The 15253-nt window shown below is 32.2% G+C and overlaps 1 protein-coding gene across 2 annotated transcripts in view; it reads left to right on the forward strand.

Annotated features, from left to right (window-relative positions):
* LOC114335463 (specificity protein transcription factor 3) overlaps nt 1-12468 on the forward strand; it is a 72478-nt gene extending 60010 nt beyond the window's left edge. The window contains exons 8-9 of one of the 2 annotated variants that reach the window (XM_050655608.1): nt 5438-5590; nt 12171-12468. In XM_050655608.1, coding sequence (XP_050511565.1) covers nt 5438-5590; nt 12171-12290 — 273 coding nt within the window. In that variant the 3' untranslated portion in view covers nt 12291-12468. The remainder of the gene's footprint in view (nt 1-5437; nt 5591-12170) is intronic. The other variant, XM_050655609.1, reaches the window with a different exon arrangement.
* Nucleotides 12469-15253: the final 2785 nt, after the last annotated feature.

Raw genomic sequence — 15253 nt, forward strand, 5'->3', positions numbered from 1 at the left:
ATCTCCGATTTTTCTGAAACTTTGTGTATAGCTTCTACGGGACTTAAAAATAAGATATTTAAGGTCAAAAGTTTTCTTTTTTTTTTCTCCAAATGCTATTTTATGCGATTTTACAGTGATTTGGTGTTTATTTAAACAAATTTGCATTTTCTATCGTAAAGTATCAATGGAAAAATAATATTTTAATAGAGGGGACTCAAAAATGTCATTATTTGGCATTATAACAAGTTATTTTGATTCAAAACAACTTTTTGATCAAATGTTATAGTGCAGAAAACGTTAAAATACCGTTTTTTACATTTTCCTCCATTCTCAAAATAAATCATAATCGATTTGGCTGAAAATTTGCCCACAGCTAGCCAAAACATAGGACTTTAAGTAGTTAGAAGGATTTGAATGATATTATAATACAAAAAAAGTTACATGCAATATCAGACTCAAAAGTATATTAGTCCAGTCGAGATAGCATTTGACCTTGCATGCCGAGCTGCCCAAAATTTTATTTTTCTATTTCGGGGGTCAATAGTAGCCTAAATTTAAAATCGCGAATGAATTCCTCCGTTACGTTAGCCGCCATCTTGATTTTAAAGGAGAACCGTTTTTGCTCAATATCTCCGCCATTTTTAACCTTTTGACAAAAATGGTAGAAACTGAAATGGTTCCAAATAAATCGTATTTACAATTATTACAATTTCTTTTTAACAATTTTGTCGTGATGTCGGTATTTTCCGAGTTAATTGTACTTGCAGTAGACAACTATATTTTTGACTGATATTGCATGTAACTTTTTTAGTATTGTAATATAATTCAAATCCTTCTAACCACTTGGACCGCGTTATGTAATAGCGGAATTAAGCGCCAAAATGTAGTTTTGAGATAAATCGGTTTAAAGATTTTAAATTTTTTTTTGGTACTATTTCTAAAATATAGTATTGACATGTTTCATATTTAATATATTAATGCAAATGTAAATAGACTTTTACATGTGTTTAAAATTTTTTAAAAATAATTTATATTTTAAAAGTTATTCGATCAAATGTCGCTTAATTCGTTAATGATTTTTTAAGATATGCATGAGTTAAGATCCGAATACCGGATTAAGAGACATATTTGGCGCTTAATCTGATGTTACCTTACAAAGGATGTCTTTTAATTCGATATCTTAAACGTTAGTAAATATGTTATGTTTTGTAATAAAGAATTAACCGACTATTTGTGGCGCTTGATTCGTTAATACACTTACAAAGATGCGGATTTTTGTTTATGACAATGGATTATGTACCATTATTGGCGTTTAGTTCGATATTACAAATCCTAGTGTGAGATTTTTTTTAATAAAATAAAAAATGTCGCTTAATACAGGCATTTAAAAACAGCTTTTTTAAATTTTTTTTACAAAAAACATATTTTTATACATAGATTTGCACCCTAGCTGCAAGATGGCACTAATATCTCGATTTTGGACTTTTGGCGGTTAATCCGTTATTACATAACGCGGTCCACTTAACGTCCTATGTTTTGGCTGTGAGCAAATTTTTATCCAAATCGATTATGATGTATTTTGGGAATGGAGGAAAATGTAAAAAATGGTATTTTAACGTTTTCTACACCATAAAATTTAATCAAAAACTTGTTTTGAATCAAAATAACTTGTTATAATGCCGTATAATGACATTTTTGAGTCCCTTCTATTAAAACATTATGTTTTCCATTGATACTTTATGACAAAAAATGCAAATTTGTTTAAATAAATACCAAATCACTGTAAAATCGCTTAAAATAACATTTTGAGAAAAAAGAGAAGAAGAAGACAATTCGACCTTAAATGTTTTATTTCTACATCCCACAGATGCTATATACCAATTTTCAGACAAATACGCGATGCAAAAGTTTTTTTAATCCAAAATTGAGTGATTTGAAATGGAATCACCCAAATCAAAATGTAAATTCTTACAGGTTGGAACAAAAGATATTTTCAACAAAGTATCCAAATCATCCAAATCATATGAGGGGATCGTTGTTAAAATAATTAAGAAGAGGCCATTTTTGCACAATATTTACTTTTTTAACTGCTGAGGTAACTCACGTTTCAGGGAAAGTCTTTAGGCTTTTTTCTACAAAGTTGAAGGATAAATCTTTCACCTAAGACTTACTAAATTAAATTTGACCCCCTATTTATTTAAATAATTATATATAAAACTTAAAAAACAAATTTTCTAAAAATTATTATTTTCGTTTTAAATAAGCACTATAAAATATTTTATTTTACAGAAGTTGAGCTATATTACCAGTATTAAGCAAAAAATTGGTCGAAAAATATTTAATAATTTATGAGATACTGAATTTGAAGAAAAAGATCTTCTGTGTAAAATGTATATTAGTTTGAAAACCCCAATAAAGGGCTACATTAAAATACAGAACGTTTTCGCTCTAAAGAGAGCATCATCAGTGTTCTAAGCAAGCTCTATATGCTTAGTGTGAAAACCTCGTATCTCATTTTTTTTCGAAACTGACATTTTGGTGGTTTTAGTTTGAAAACCTTGTATCTCACGATTTACAACTGTTAGAAAAAATCCAAATACACTAGACTATTTTCTAGAGCCGAAAAAAGAAACCACGTATATCAATTGCTCTCTTGATTTAGTGTGAATACCACGTATATTTATAACCAAGAATTTGGTACTTAATTTGGAGTGTTTGTTTGAGAGATTCGACTTGGAGAAATGTTTTTGTGGACAGCAAAAGGTAGTCCTGCACACAGAAACATTTTATGAACCTTAAATCAAAAGATTTGTACTGTATCAATCTAAAGAGGTGTGCAATAAGCTACGAAAAATGAAAACCTCGTAAATAATAATAAACACAATCTCATTTGAGATGAAAACCACGTATATCAAGATATACGAGGTTATCATAGTTACAAAGGCTCTATATACTGCAAGGATATTTACGTGTTTTTCATAGTTAATATTTGTATTTCCAATTTAATAGCAACATTTAACACTTTTAGCTCTAGGTCAATATCAGATATTTGTTTCAATGTGCTCAAATTAAAAATACGTAACGGCAGTTTTTGTTTTTAGGTTACATTATGCAGAAAATCAGTTTTTTGCGTCTCCTGTAAAATTGTAATTTAGTGAGATACGAGGTTTTCACACTAAGCCATCGATATGCTAAGTCACCAAAAATACATGGGTTAAAACCATTAAAATGCCGACCAAAGGTCGGCATTTTAATGGACCAAAAGTCGACAGAGAAATCAACTCAACCACCCACATGCTTGTGGTATAGTCATATGGTGCCTTGAGGTATACCCTTTAAATTTCACCCATCGCCAGGGTTTCATAAATAATATGCCAATGTAAGACCTTTGGTCGGCATTTTAAGGGTTTTAACCCATGTATTTTTGGTGGCTTAGCATGTAGAGCTTGCTTAGAACACTGATGATGCTCTCTTTAGAGCGAAAACGTTCTGTATTTTAATGTAGCCCTTTATTGGGGTTTTCAAACTAATATACCTCTTACACAGAAGATCTTTTTCTTCAATTTTTTGTAATTAATGGTATACAGCCAGCTACAGGAAAATTTTTCCTTATGGATTCTAATACTGAATTTGTTTATTAAATGTTACTATATTTTCAATTGCAAAAACGCGGTTGTTCCCAAAGAAATATGCACCTGTATGAGGTCTCATTATTTTTACTTTTATGTATTTGTGGATTGAAATTTTTCCTTATGGATTTTAATACTGAATTTGTTTATTAAATATTACTATATTTTCAATTGCAAAAACGCGGTTGTTCCCAAAGGAATATACACCTATATATTATAAGGTCTCATTATTTTTACTTTTATGTATTTGTTCCTTCAAATAAATAATCGATTACGGCCATCGACCACTTTACATTTAATCTCGGTTAATTTGATTAATAATCGCGGCAGGTAAAGTAAAATTCTTTCAGTACAATAAAGTGTTACTTTACTGCCGCAAATGAGGGCCAATGAGTACAATAATGAATGACTTTAGTGACGGTTGGCAATAATAGTTATTTATGTACCAAGCCAGTAAAGTGACTCTTTATCGAACGAGTCTGATATTACGAGAAGAGCGAGGCGAGTAACGGACGAGTTCGATAAGGAGTCTTTACTGACGTGGTGCATACAAAATTTTATCGCCAACATATATTTTTTAATTTAATGTCGTCCGAACCACTGGGGTTATAAACGAAAACAATAGAAAATACATATTAAAAATAAAAAGAGATTATAATATTAAGTAAATAGATATGTACTAACAAAAAGTATACCTGAAAAATTTGTGATACAATTAAATGTCTTTTATCCCTATTTCCGTTAAAAACTGTATGATATTGTTGATATTTGTATTGTCTCTAAAAAGCTCAGATATGTCCCTAGGAAGGTTGAGTTTACTTCTTGTTTGCTGGTATATTTGACAATCGGTTAAGATATTATGTTTTATTGATATAAAATAATAATATTTGCCAACATAATTTGATCTTGGTTTTAACACTTACTTGGAATTTACAATTTAAGAACTTTTAAATTTTAGACGTCATAATAATTTCATGACGGTGATGATAGATAACTTGCAAGATGGCCGCTTTCGATTTTTAATCGATAGTTATCAATATTGAATAATTACTAAATCGGTAAAGTTTTAATTTATTTTATATAAATATAATTACAAAATACTACAGAATTTCACTTTTTGACATAAATTTAATTGATAATATCGAAAATTGCGTACAATATTTTTAATAATTAAAGTAAATAATTTTACGTCCACTCAAATACTCGCCATTCGATTACTGCCACCGACCACTTATATTATTAATCTCGGTTAATTTGATTAATCGCGGTAGGTAAAGTGAAATTCTTCTTTCAGTACAATAAAGTGTTACTTTAGTGCCGCAAATGAGGGCAAATTAGTACAATAATGAATGACTTTAGTGACGGTTGGAAATAAAATATTTTATAGTGCTTATTTCAAACGCAAATAATAATGTTTTGAAAATTTGTTAAGTTTTATATATAATTATTTAAATAAATATGGGGTCAAATTTAATTTAGTAAATCTTAGGTTAAAGATTTATCCTTCAACTTTGTAGAAAAAAAATCCCATAGACCTTCATTGAAACGTGAATTACCTCAGCAGTTATAAAAGTAAATATTGTGCCATAATGACCCCTTTTTAATTATTTAAACAATGATCCCCTTATATGATTTGGTTACTTTCTTGAAAAATATATTTTGTTTTCACCTAAACTTTTAATATAAAATTTTTTCCAACCTGTACGGAAGTACATTTTGATTTTTTTTATTTTATTAGGCTATTTTTTTTTCACTTATTCTTTCTATCCTTCATTATTTTACTTAAGACCAAACTTGTTTGCGAAATAGTAACTGCATTTTTACAGAAGCAGGATACTCCTGATGACCAAGAAGACGAATCGTGGGATCAAGATCAGCCTGAGTCAACTGCAGATCAAGAGACTGATATGAAACCTGTCTGGATAACGGACAGCAAAAATAATATCAAATATGCCATAACGCACGTGAATTATTCACAAGTAAGTAAATACTGGTAATTTATTAGAGTTAAGGCTACTCACAAAGTTTTATTTCTTTTTCTTTAAGTGCCGTCTGCCCAATCGGAGGTTGGATAGTATTAACACTATCTTCACTCTATCTATCGTAGTAGGCTATTGATTATGTATTTTAGAAATTAACTACAACGTTAACGGGGTTTTATTGTTTCACATAGTCAATGAACCTCTAAATATGAAAAAACCGCAGAGTGCTACCATTTAAAGGGGTGCGTTTTTGAGAAAGGGTTGAATTAGTCCCTAGGCACAGGGCGAATTAGGGTGAGTTCTATGCACTTTTGGTACAAACACGTCTACAGGAAAATTGTTACAGGTTAAATTTACTATCGAAATATCACATTTTAATGTCAAAAATATTTACTTTTTACAAAAATATATTCAAAAGAAAAGCAAGAGAAAAACACGAAAGATAACAATTTTATTTTTTGCCCTATACCTTTTTTCCACGGGGATATAAATATAGGCATTGCTTTAGGGAAAAAACTTCCATCCTTCCTCTTTAAAATGGTGTCTGGTAGAAGTCTTTATCGTTTATAGTTTCCAAAATATGATTTTTCAATCTTCGCCACTCACAGCGATTTTGGGCCATTTTCCTTGTTACTTCGCAAACATTGTTCTGTAACTTTTTTCTACGCAGCTTTAAGTATATGCAATGTTACATTTAATAGGAAGAAATATCAATTACCTTTAAAATGGTCTATTGCAGAAGGCTGTATTTGAACAAGATATGGTTTTTCAAAGTTTTATACTTTTAATGGTTTTTGATATTATTTACGATTATTTTTAAATTTTTCATTATAACTTTTTTTATTGTATATTTAGGTATATACATTGTGCAATAAAAAAGAAAGCATATTTTCTTTACTTTAAAATGGTGTATGGTGAAAAATTCTAGGACCATTTTTAAACTAGATATGCTTTATCAAAATGTGACATATACACATGCAATAGGCCCCACTAAGTTGGAACCAAATGGAAAACTTTTTTATTACATATTAACTTTATGAAAAAAATTATTCCTTATAAAATGCTTTGTATAGTCTAAAACCTAATATGCAATCATCAATTATCAAATTTTATCAATAGTGTACGAGGTATGTTAAAAAATATGAATTTCTCTCAAGAGTAAAGTACCATTCTATTTCACAATATCGAAAAGTGTTATTAAGAAAAATTATGTTTCAATATGCACTTATATTCTTCTAATTGAAAAAAAAAATGCGGATACCTTTGGATATTCTACGGATATCTTGTTTAAAAGTAGTCTTAGAATTTTTTGTAATACACCATTTTAAAGTAAAGAAAGTAAGCTTTTTTTTTATTCCACAATGTATATACCTAAATGTACAAGAAAAAAAAGTCATAATGAGAAATTTAAAAAATAATCATAAGAAATATCAAAAATCATTAAAAGTATAAAACCTTGAAAAAGCAGAACTTGCTTAAAAATAGTCGTACAACCTTATACAGTAGACCATCATAAAGGTAATTGGCTTCTCTTTCTACTGAATGCACCATGGCATATACATAGAAATGCGTAGAAAAAAGCTACAGAACAATGTTTGCGAAGTAATGGGGAAAATGGCCCAAAAATGCTGTGAGCACCGAACTTGAAAAATCCTATTTCGGAAACTGTAAATCGTGGAGACTTCTACCAAACGTCATTTTAAAGAGGAAGGATGGAGGTTATTTTTCGCTGAAGCAATGCCTATACCTATATCACTGTGGAAAAAAGTTATGGGACAAAAAACAAAATTGCTTTCTTTCGTGTTTTTCTCTTGCTTTTCTTTTGAATATATTTTTGTAAAAAGTAAATATTTTTGACATTAAAATGTGATATTTCGATAGTAAATTTAACCTGGAACAATTTTCCTGTAGATGTGTTTGTACCAAAAGTGCATAGAACTCACCCTAATTCGCCCTGTGCTTAGGGACTAATTCACCCCTTTCTCAAAAACGCACCAATTTAGATGGTAGCACTCCGCGGTTTTTTCAAATTTAGAAGTCCGTTAACCATATGAGATAATAAAATCTCGTTAACGTGAATCTCTCTTATTTTGAACATAATCAATAGCCTATAGATCTGAAGAGTTTTATTGAATTGCATAAGGTACTAGTACACTTTAGAAGACCAAAAGCAAGCATTTTTTAAAGATATTTTTCTCAGAACCCTTATTAAAAATTAACAACAAACTTTTTACATATTAATATCTAACTCTTAGAGAATACAAAAAATATATCTTTTTTCATTTATGCACGTACACTAATATTGTAGAGGGCGCCAAAGTCGAGGCCTCAAAAAAAGTAGTTCCGATGGCGGACAGTTAATCTCAGGATTGGGATCTCTGAGGCAAAAACGGCAAAGTACGGCATTTGAAAAAGGAAGGTCTCTTACGTGACAATTTACCACCGTCAGTGAAAAATTACGCAAAAAAAGATTTTAGGGAAATTTGAAAAATTTTGTAAAAAAGTTTTCTTCAGTTTTTCATGGTTAAAAATATTTATTTTTTTAAAAAATGATTATTTTTGGTCTTCTAAAGTCTACTAGTACCTTAAATCAGTCCTTTAAACTTTTCAACCATGCCACTCTTCTTTACTTACTTACAAATAACTGGACATGTCACCACATAGCTAGAACAATTATTATAACCACCAATTTTGAATGTTAGATCATCATTTATAAGGACTGATTCTTCTTATCATCAAAGATTTCTGAAAGGTTAGCTCAAAATCGTAACTTCTGGAGTACCTACTCAGAATTGATATTCATCCACCTTTGAGTCCTGATTTAGTACCAACTCACTTGTCGTTGGCGCAAATGTCGGATACGAAGAAAAACGATTTTTAAGTAAACTGTATTATTTGAGAAACGGAACGGCAAATGGATCAAAAGAAGCTGGATAAATATCATGGGTTTAATGCTCCTTCAGACTACACTGGTTTACTCAAATTTTGGTTCCGAAAATTTCGTAGTGGTCGTATATCTACATTAAATGAACCACATGCTGGACAGCCCACCGATAAAATTACACCGGAAAATGCGAAGAAAGTCCATGCAATGGTTAGTTAATCGTAAAGTGAGAATGGCAGAGGCCACAAGAATTAGTAAAGAGCGCACTACTCACTCATATTAGTTTTATTGACTATATTGATCAAAAATGTGATTGGACTGAATTGAAGCATGCACTCAATGAGAAACGGCCTCATATAAATATGCAGAAGAGACAAGCGTTGTTTCTCCAAGACAAGGCACTAGCTCACAAGAGCGTTATGACAATAGCAAAAATTCATGAGCTGGGTTTCTAATTGCGTTCTCACCCGGCTTATTATCCTGATTTGACCCACTCCGATTATTATGTGTTCCCAAATCTAAAGAGATGGCTCGTAAATAAATAATTCCGCTCAAATGTAGAGATAATTGACAAAACAACTATCTATTTTGCAGAGCTGTCAGAATCGTATATTCGGACGGCATAAAGACAGTGAAAAATCGCAGGAATCATTGTATTGAGCTAAAAGGAGATTATCTAATAAAATAAAAGGATTTGCTGGACAATTGTGGATGTTTTCCTTCCAATGAACATGATATGTCTTTTAAACTTTTGTTTTCTTCTATTTCTGTAAATTTTCCATATCGTTGACCATATCAGAACATTTCTAAACTTTAATTTCCTTGCACATTTAACATTGACTGCCACTGAACGCCAAAAGGCTTTTGTGTTACTCGAGTCAGGTGTCACTGACGTCTTTTGGCGTTCATAACCTGTGGAATTATATAGGGTTCTTTTCGTATTGGCACCATACGAAAGTGACTGAATATATAGCGGCAGCGAATTTGTTAAAAGGTTCTTAATTCACTTTTGTTATGTTTCTGATTTTCTCTAAGTATTCTTCTTTCCTGTAGAAGATGTTTTCTGTTGTAGCTTATTTTGAGTTCTTGTTTTCAGCACGAGAACAGCATTAATTTCTTTTCAGCTTCTTTTAATAATATTTTGGTGTAGCCAAACTAGTGTTAATGTTTTCTTCAAAAATTATTTTATCTTCTGGGAAAATCCATCTTCCGCTCTTCTTTTTTGCTAATCATGTTTTTCCTACTTTTTAAAACTGGTTTCTGCACAATAGGTTTAAATAAATGTCCCTATAGTATGTACATAGACGTTTGCGTTTTGCTTCAATTCAAGTCTCTTACCATCCTCTGACACGTGTTTCTAGGTCTACACGTCATCAGAGAGGCTCTTAAGAAGACTGAACTGAATCAAAACGCAACGACTGGTTGGTAATTATATTAAAATATACCAAAGCATGCCTCTAGCGGCCTCTCTTGATAACGAGTAAGGTAAACTGCAAACCAAATCGTAATCACGTTCTTAAGGGCGATGCTCGGAATATTTATTTTCCACTAATGCATTAAGAGTTTCTTCTTCTTAAAGTGCCTATCCGTTCCGGATGTTGGCGATCATCATGGCTATCTTGACTTTGTTTACCGCAGCGCGGAACAGTTCAGTGGTAGTGGTGTTAATACCACTTTCGTAAATTTTGAAACCAGGAAATGCGTCTTCTTCCCGGTCCTCTTTTACCATTTACCTTCCCTTAGAGAATCAGTTGGAGAAGGCCGTAACGTTCTTGATTTCTCATTACATGTCCTAGATATTCTAATTTTTTTGTTTTGATGGTTATGAGAATTTCACATTCTTTCCCCATTCTATGCAGGACTTCCACATTAGTAATTCGGTCAACCCAGGATATACGTAAGATGCGCCTATAACACCACATTTCTAAAGCTTCGAGCCGATTCATAGATGCAACAGTTAGTGTCCACGCTTCCATTCCGTAAAGCAGAACTGTGAATATGTAGCTTTTCAACAGACGGTATTTTGTTTTTAATGATATGTCTCGACTGTTGAAAATGGGTCTCATTCTAACGTATGCTGCTTTCGCTTTTATTATTCACTGTTTAATTTCTGTCGAGTGGTCCCATTGGCTATTTAAATTCGTACCCAGATATGTATATTGCTCAAGTCTTTCGATATTCTGTTGGTTGACTGTAAGTTGAGCGTTTAATATTGGTTTTTTACAAATTGTCATAAATTTGGTCTTCTTTATGTTAAGAGCTAGTCCATATCTGTTGCTGACTTTTGTTATACGATTTGTTAATATCTGTAAATCATTCAGATTATCGGCGAAAACTATGGTGTCATCTGCATATCTAATGTTATTCAACCATTCACCATTTATTAATACTCCCTTCGCACAACCGTCTAAAGCTTTCTTAAATATCCATTCAGAGTAAATATTGAATAGTAGTGGAGATAAAATACAGCCCTGTCGTACTCCTCGTTCTATTGCAATTTTATCAGTTAACTGGTCTTCTATTTTGATTTTTGCCGTTTGATTGTAATAAATGTTTCTGATAATTCTTAGATCTTTGTTGTCAATTCCAATTTCTTGCATTAGAGTTAATAATTTGTCATGTTTTACTCTGTCAAATGCTTTCTGGTAATCTATAAAGCATACGTATATATCACAATTTACATCCCTGCATCTCTGAAATATCACTTGCACAGCAAAAAGGGCCTCCCATGTTCCCAGAGCATCACGAAATCCGAATTGTGTTCTTGTTAGTTGTTCCTCGCACTTTGTATATATTCGTTTGTGAATGACCTTTAGAAATGTTTTAAGTAAATGGCTCATAAGGCTTATAATTCTATAGTCTTCGCACTTTCTCGCATTGGGTTTTTTTGGAAGATTTATAAAAGGTGATTCTAGCCATTTTTGGGGAATTATGCCTGTGTATATTTTGTTAAATATATTTGTCAGCCATTTTATGCCGTCGTAGTCCATAAGTTTTAAGAATTCGGAATGAAAATGATCAGGGCCTACTGCTTTACCATCTTTGGTACTTTTGATGGCATACGTTACTTCTTCAACAGTAAGTAGAGGTCCATTTTCGCAATTGGTGTTTGTTGTGATGCCAGTGTTACTTCGTATATCTTGAAAAGTTTTTTCCACGTATTTAATCCAAACATCCCTTTTCTGTTCTATTTCCAATACTATATGTTTCCCTGATTATCTGTCAGAAATCCAGTGTTCTTGTGTTTATATAAGCCTGCAACTTACCTATCTATAGAGTTTACCTATCTAAATCACCATCAGTCACCATAAATCACATTCAGTTTAGTCTTCCTACTGTGTGATAACGGGTAGACCTAGAAAAACGTGTCAAAGGATGATAAGACACTCAAATTGAATTGAAACGCAACTAGCTATGTTTATTTTGTTTCCCGTCGACGCAGAGTACAAAATGATGTTGATTTAGATGGGTAAACTGCTGATGCATTAGTGGAAAAGAAATATTCCGAGAATCGCCTTTAGTATCGTGATTACGCTTGGGTTTGCAATTTATCTTAATCTCTATCAACGCTCACTTCATCGTCCCTATCTATATTAAACACAGGTATGTTTTAGATAAGAATCTCAACTGCATTGTTTTAGTTATTGTTCATTTAAAGTAATCTACTAATATTTTTCTTTTTTTTTTTTGTAGGAAGCTGCAACTTCAACCCAATCAGCGTCTTCCGACTCGAGCAACGAAGAGAAAATGATGATAACAATAAGTACATCAGAACCGGATGAGCTAATAATTGCAGAGCCTTTAGACAGCTGAGCACGGATCCAAGTGTACATATAACATGAGAGTGAATAATTGTTTAGTACATTATAAAAAACGTTATTATCAGTTTTTGTTATACTCTTTAATTAATGAATAATTTATTAAATTTGATTGTTTGTACCTATTGTACATTTGTACAGAATTTTAGAGGAATTATATATTTTTTATATAATTTTACTTGTATTTTTATTTAGAGAATAAGAAATGAAGACGTGCACTTGTAAGAAGAATTAAAAACGAGCTGATTTTGATAACCTAAATTTCTATCCCAGCATTCCTACCCATTTTTCCGGTATTGGAATAAATATTTTTAGGTCAAACTAGTAACAGGTCAACAGGTGTATGTTCTTAAAAAAACTGATATAGTGTATGTATTAGTAATTAAACGGTCAGGGGGAAGAACGATGAATGTCTATCTGGAAGCATTTTCGCTAAAATGAGAAACAAAGTTACATATTCATTGTTTTTACCCCTTGCGTCCATTCTTGTGACGTGATTTTAAGACGATTATCATCTTTATTTCTCCTTATCCATTCACAGGTTGATAGTACTCTTTCTAAGCTAACAGATTGCACAAAAATCTCAAAATGACCAAAAATTGACATTCATCGTTTTTTTCCTCTGACGCTTCAATTATTTATTAAATTCAGCTAAGTACCTGCGGCATAGCACATACCATCATCAGAGCTTCGTCTAATAGGTCATAAACGCCGCATAGAAGAGTAATTGTTGACATCTTCTTCTTTAAGTACCGTGCCCACATTTTAGGCGTGGGTAGCTTCCATGACAATTTGCTGATATCGTTCTCGATCTTGTGCGGCATGTAATAGGAGATCTGCTGATAAACCAGTCCATTGACGAAGATTTCGGAGCCATGAATATTTTTTCCTACCAATTCCTCTTTTTCCTACCAATTCCTCTTTTTCCGTCGATCTTTCCGTTGAGTATTAACTGCAGTATCCTGTATCTGCTGAGTCTCATTGTATGCCCTCGATATACAAGTTTTCTCTTTTTTATCATCTTCATTAAGTCACCTTCGCCTTGTCCTACTCTGTTTAAGAATTCTCTGTTTGAAATGCGTTGAACCAAAGATATTCTGAGCATTCTACGATATGATCACATCTAGAAGGCTTCTAATGTGTTCATCATGTTAACCTTCATGATCCAGGTTTCACAACCATATAGTAATACAGGATACACATACCATTTTAGGAATTTGACTCTTAGTTGTAAATTCAGCTGAGAATTGCTCAGAATAGATCTATTCAATACCTCTTGCAATTTCTATACGAGTTTACATTTCTTCATCCGGATTTAGTGTCTCGTTTATCCAACATCCTAGGTATTTAAAATGGTTAACTTTTGCTATCGGTTCATTACTGACAATTGCATAGGACCGACGTCTTGTTTACTAACCACAAGTAATTTAGTCTTTGTTTTATTTATGCTAAGTCCGTTATTAGAGCATTCTCTAGTGACTCGGTTTATAAGGAATTGAAAATCTTCGATACTTTCAGCCATGATCGCGGTGTCATCTGCATATCTGATGTTGGTAATAGTTTCTCCCCCGATTCGAACTCCACATTGCCCTTCCAAGGCTTCGTTAAAAACTATTTCTGAGTAAACGTTAAACAAAGTTGGGGATAACACACAACCCTGTCTGACACCTCTTTGAATGCAAATTTTGTCTGTTTCTTTGCCGTCTACCAGAATTAAAGCTTCTTGATTCCAATTATAGATGTTGTAAAAGCCTCAGATCTTTATCATCTATTCCAATCATTTCTAGATATTCAAACAGCCTATTATGTTGAACCCTATTAAACGCCTTCTCAAAATCTATAAAGCAGACCTAAATTGGTTTCTGTACTTCCCATGATCGTTGAAGTAATGTTAGCATTCAGAACAAAGCCTGCCTCGTTCCCAATCTTTCTCTAAAACCGAATTGTTTGTTTCCCAATGTCTCTTCATATTTCTGCTTGATTCTATTAGGAATTATCTTAAGAAGTAGCTTGAGAGAGCGACTCATGAGACTAATTAGTTTAAAGTCTTTACATGATGATGTATTGGGTTTTTTGGAAGTGGGATAAATGTAAACTCCAACGATATTTGTGGCATTATTCCAGTTTCGTATATGTGGTTGTAAATTTTTGTTAGTCATGAGACATTGTCGTCATCTAGAAGTTTGAGCCAGTCTGATGGTATTTGCTCAGGGCATGGTGATTTCCCATTTTTGCTTTGTTTGATGACTTTCTGTACTTCCGCTTTTAAAATACTAGGACCAGTATTCGTATACTTTGCGGTGTTAAGTGGTGGCCTTGTATCCAGGAAGAGCTTTTTTATGTAGTTAGTCCATTCTTCCTTTTTTTTTTCGTTTAAGTTGAGAATTATTTTACCTTTGGAGTTTTTCATAAAGTGACGAGTTCTTTTTCTCTGAGTGTAGGTAATGTCTATTTTTTTTTGTGTATATTAAACTCGTCATGTTTTCTTTGTAGTTCTTCCATCTCGCAGCATATTTGTTCCATCCAGGCCTCTTTTGCTCGCTTAACCTCGTATCTTATTTGTTTATATATTTCTCTATATCGAGTCTCGTCTTTACTTTTCCAATTTCTTCTTTGTATTGCTAGAGACATCGCACGAGCCGGTTGTGTTATTATATTCGTTCCTCATTGTAAAAGCTAATTATTTTAAAATGTATGTGAATGTGTTTTATTCAAATTATATTATTATTATCGTTTATTAAACTAGTAAAATGCAAAAAGAAGATTGTCTGCATTAGACGGGTGGACCGGTGTAGGCTTTCTTATCATTTTGCTATTATCGATTAACGTAATATCGGTTTTTTGTGCTTCATTGTCGGTCGGTGTTATCGGCAGTCAGTGAAAAGAGACAAAAAATAATAATAATAAACTTCAACCTGTTAGTTCGGGAAATAAATACAAAATTTTTTACTAAAGTGA

This window comes from Diabrotica virgifera, chromosome 7, assembly GCF_917563875.1.
Source record: "Diabrotica virgifera virgifera chromosome 7, PGI_DIABVI_V3a".
Classification (NCBI taxonomy): domain Eukaryota; kingdom Metazoa; phylum Arthropoda; class Insecta; order Coleoptera; family Chrysomelidae; genus Diabrotica; species Diabrotica virgifera.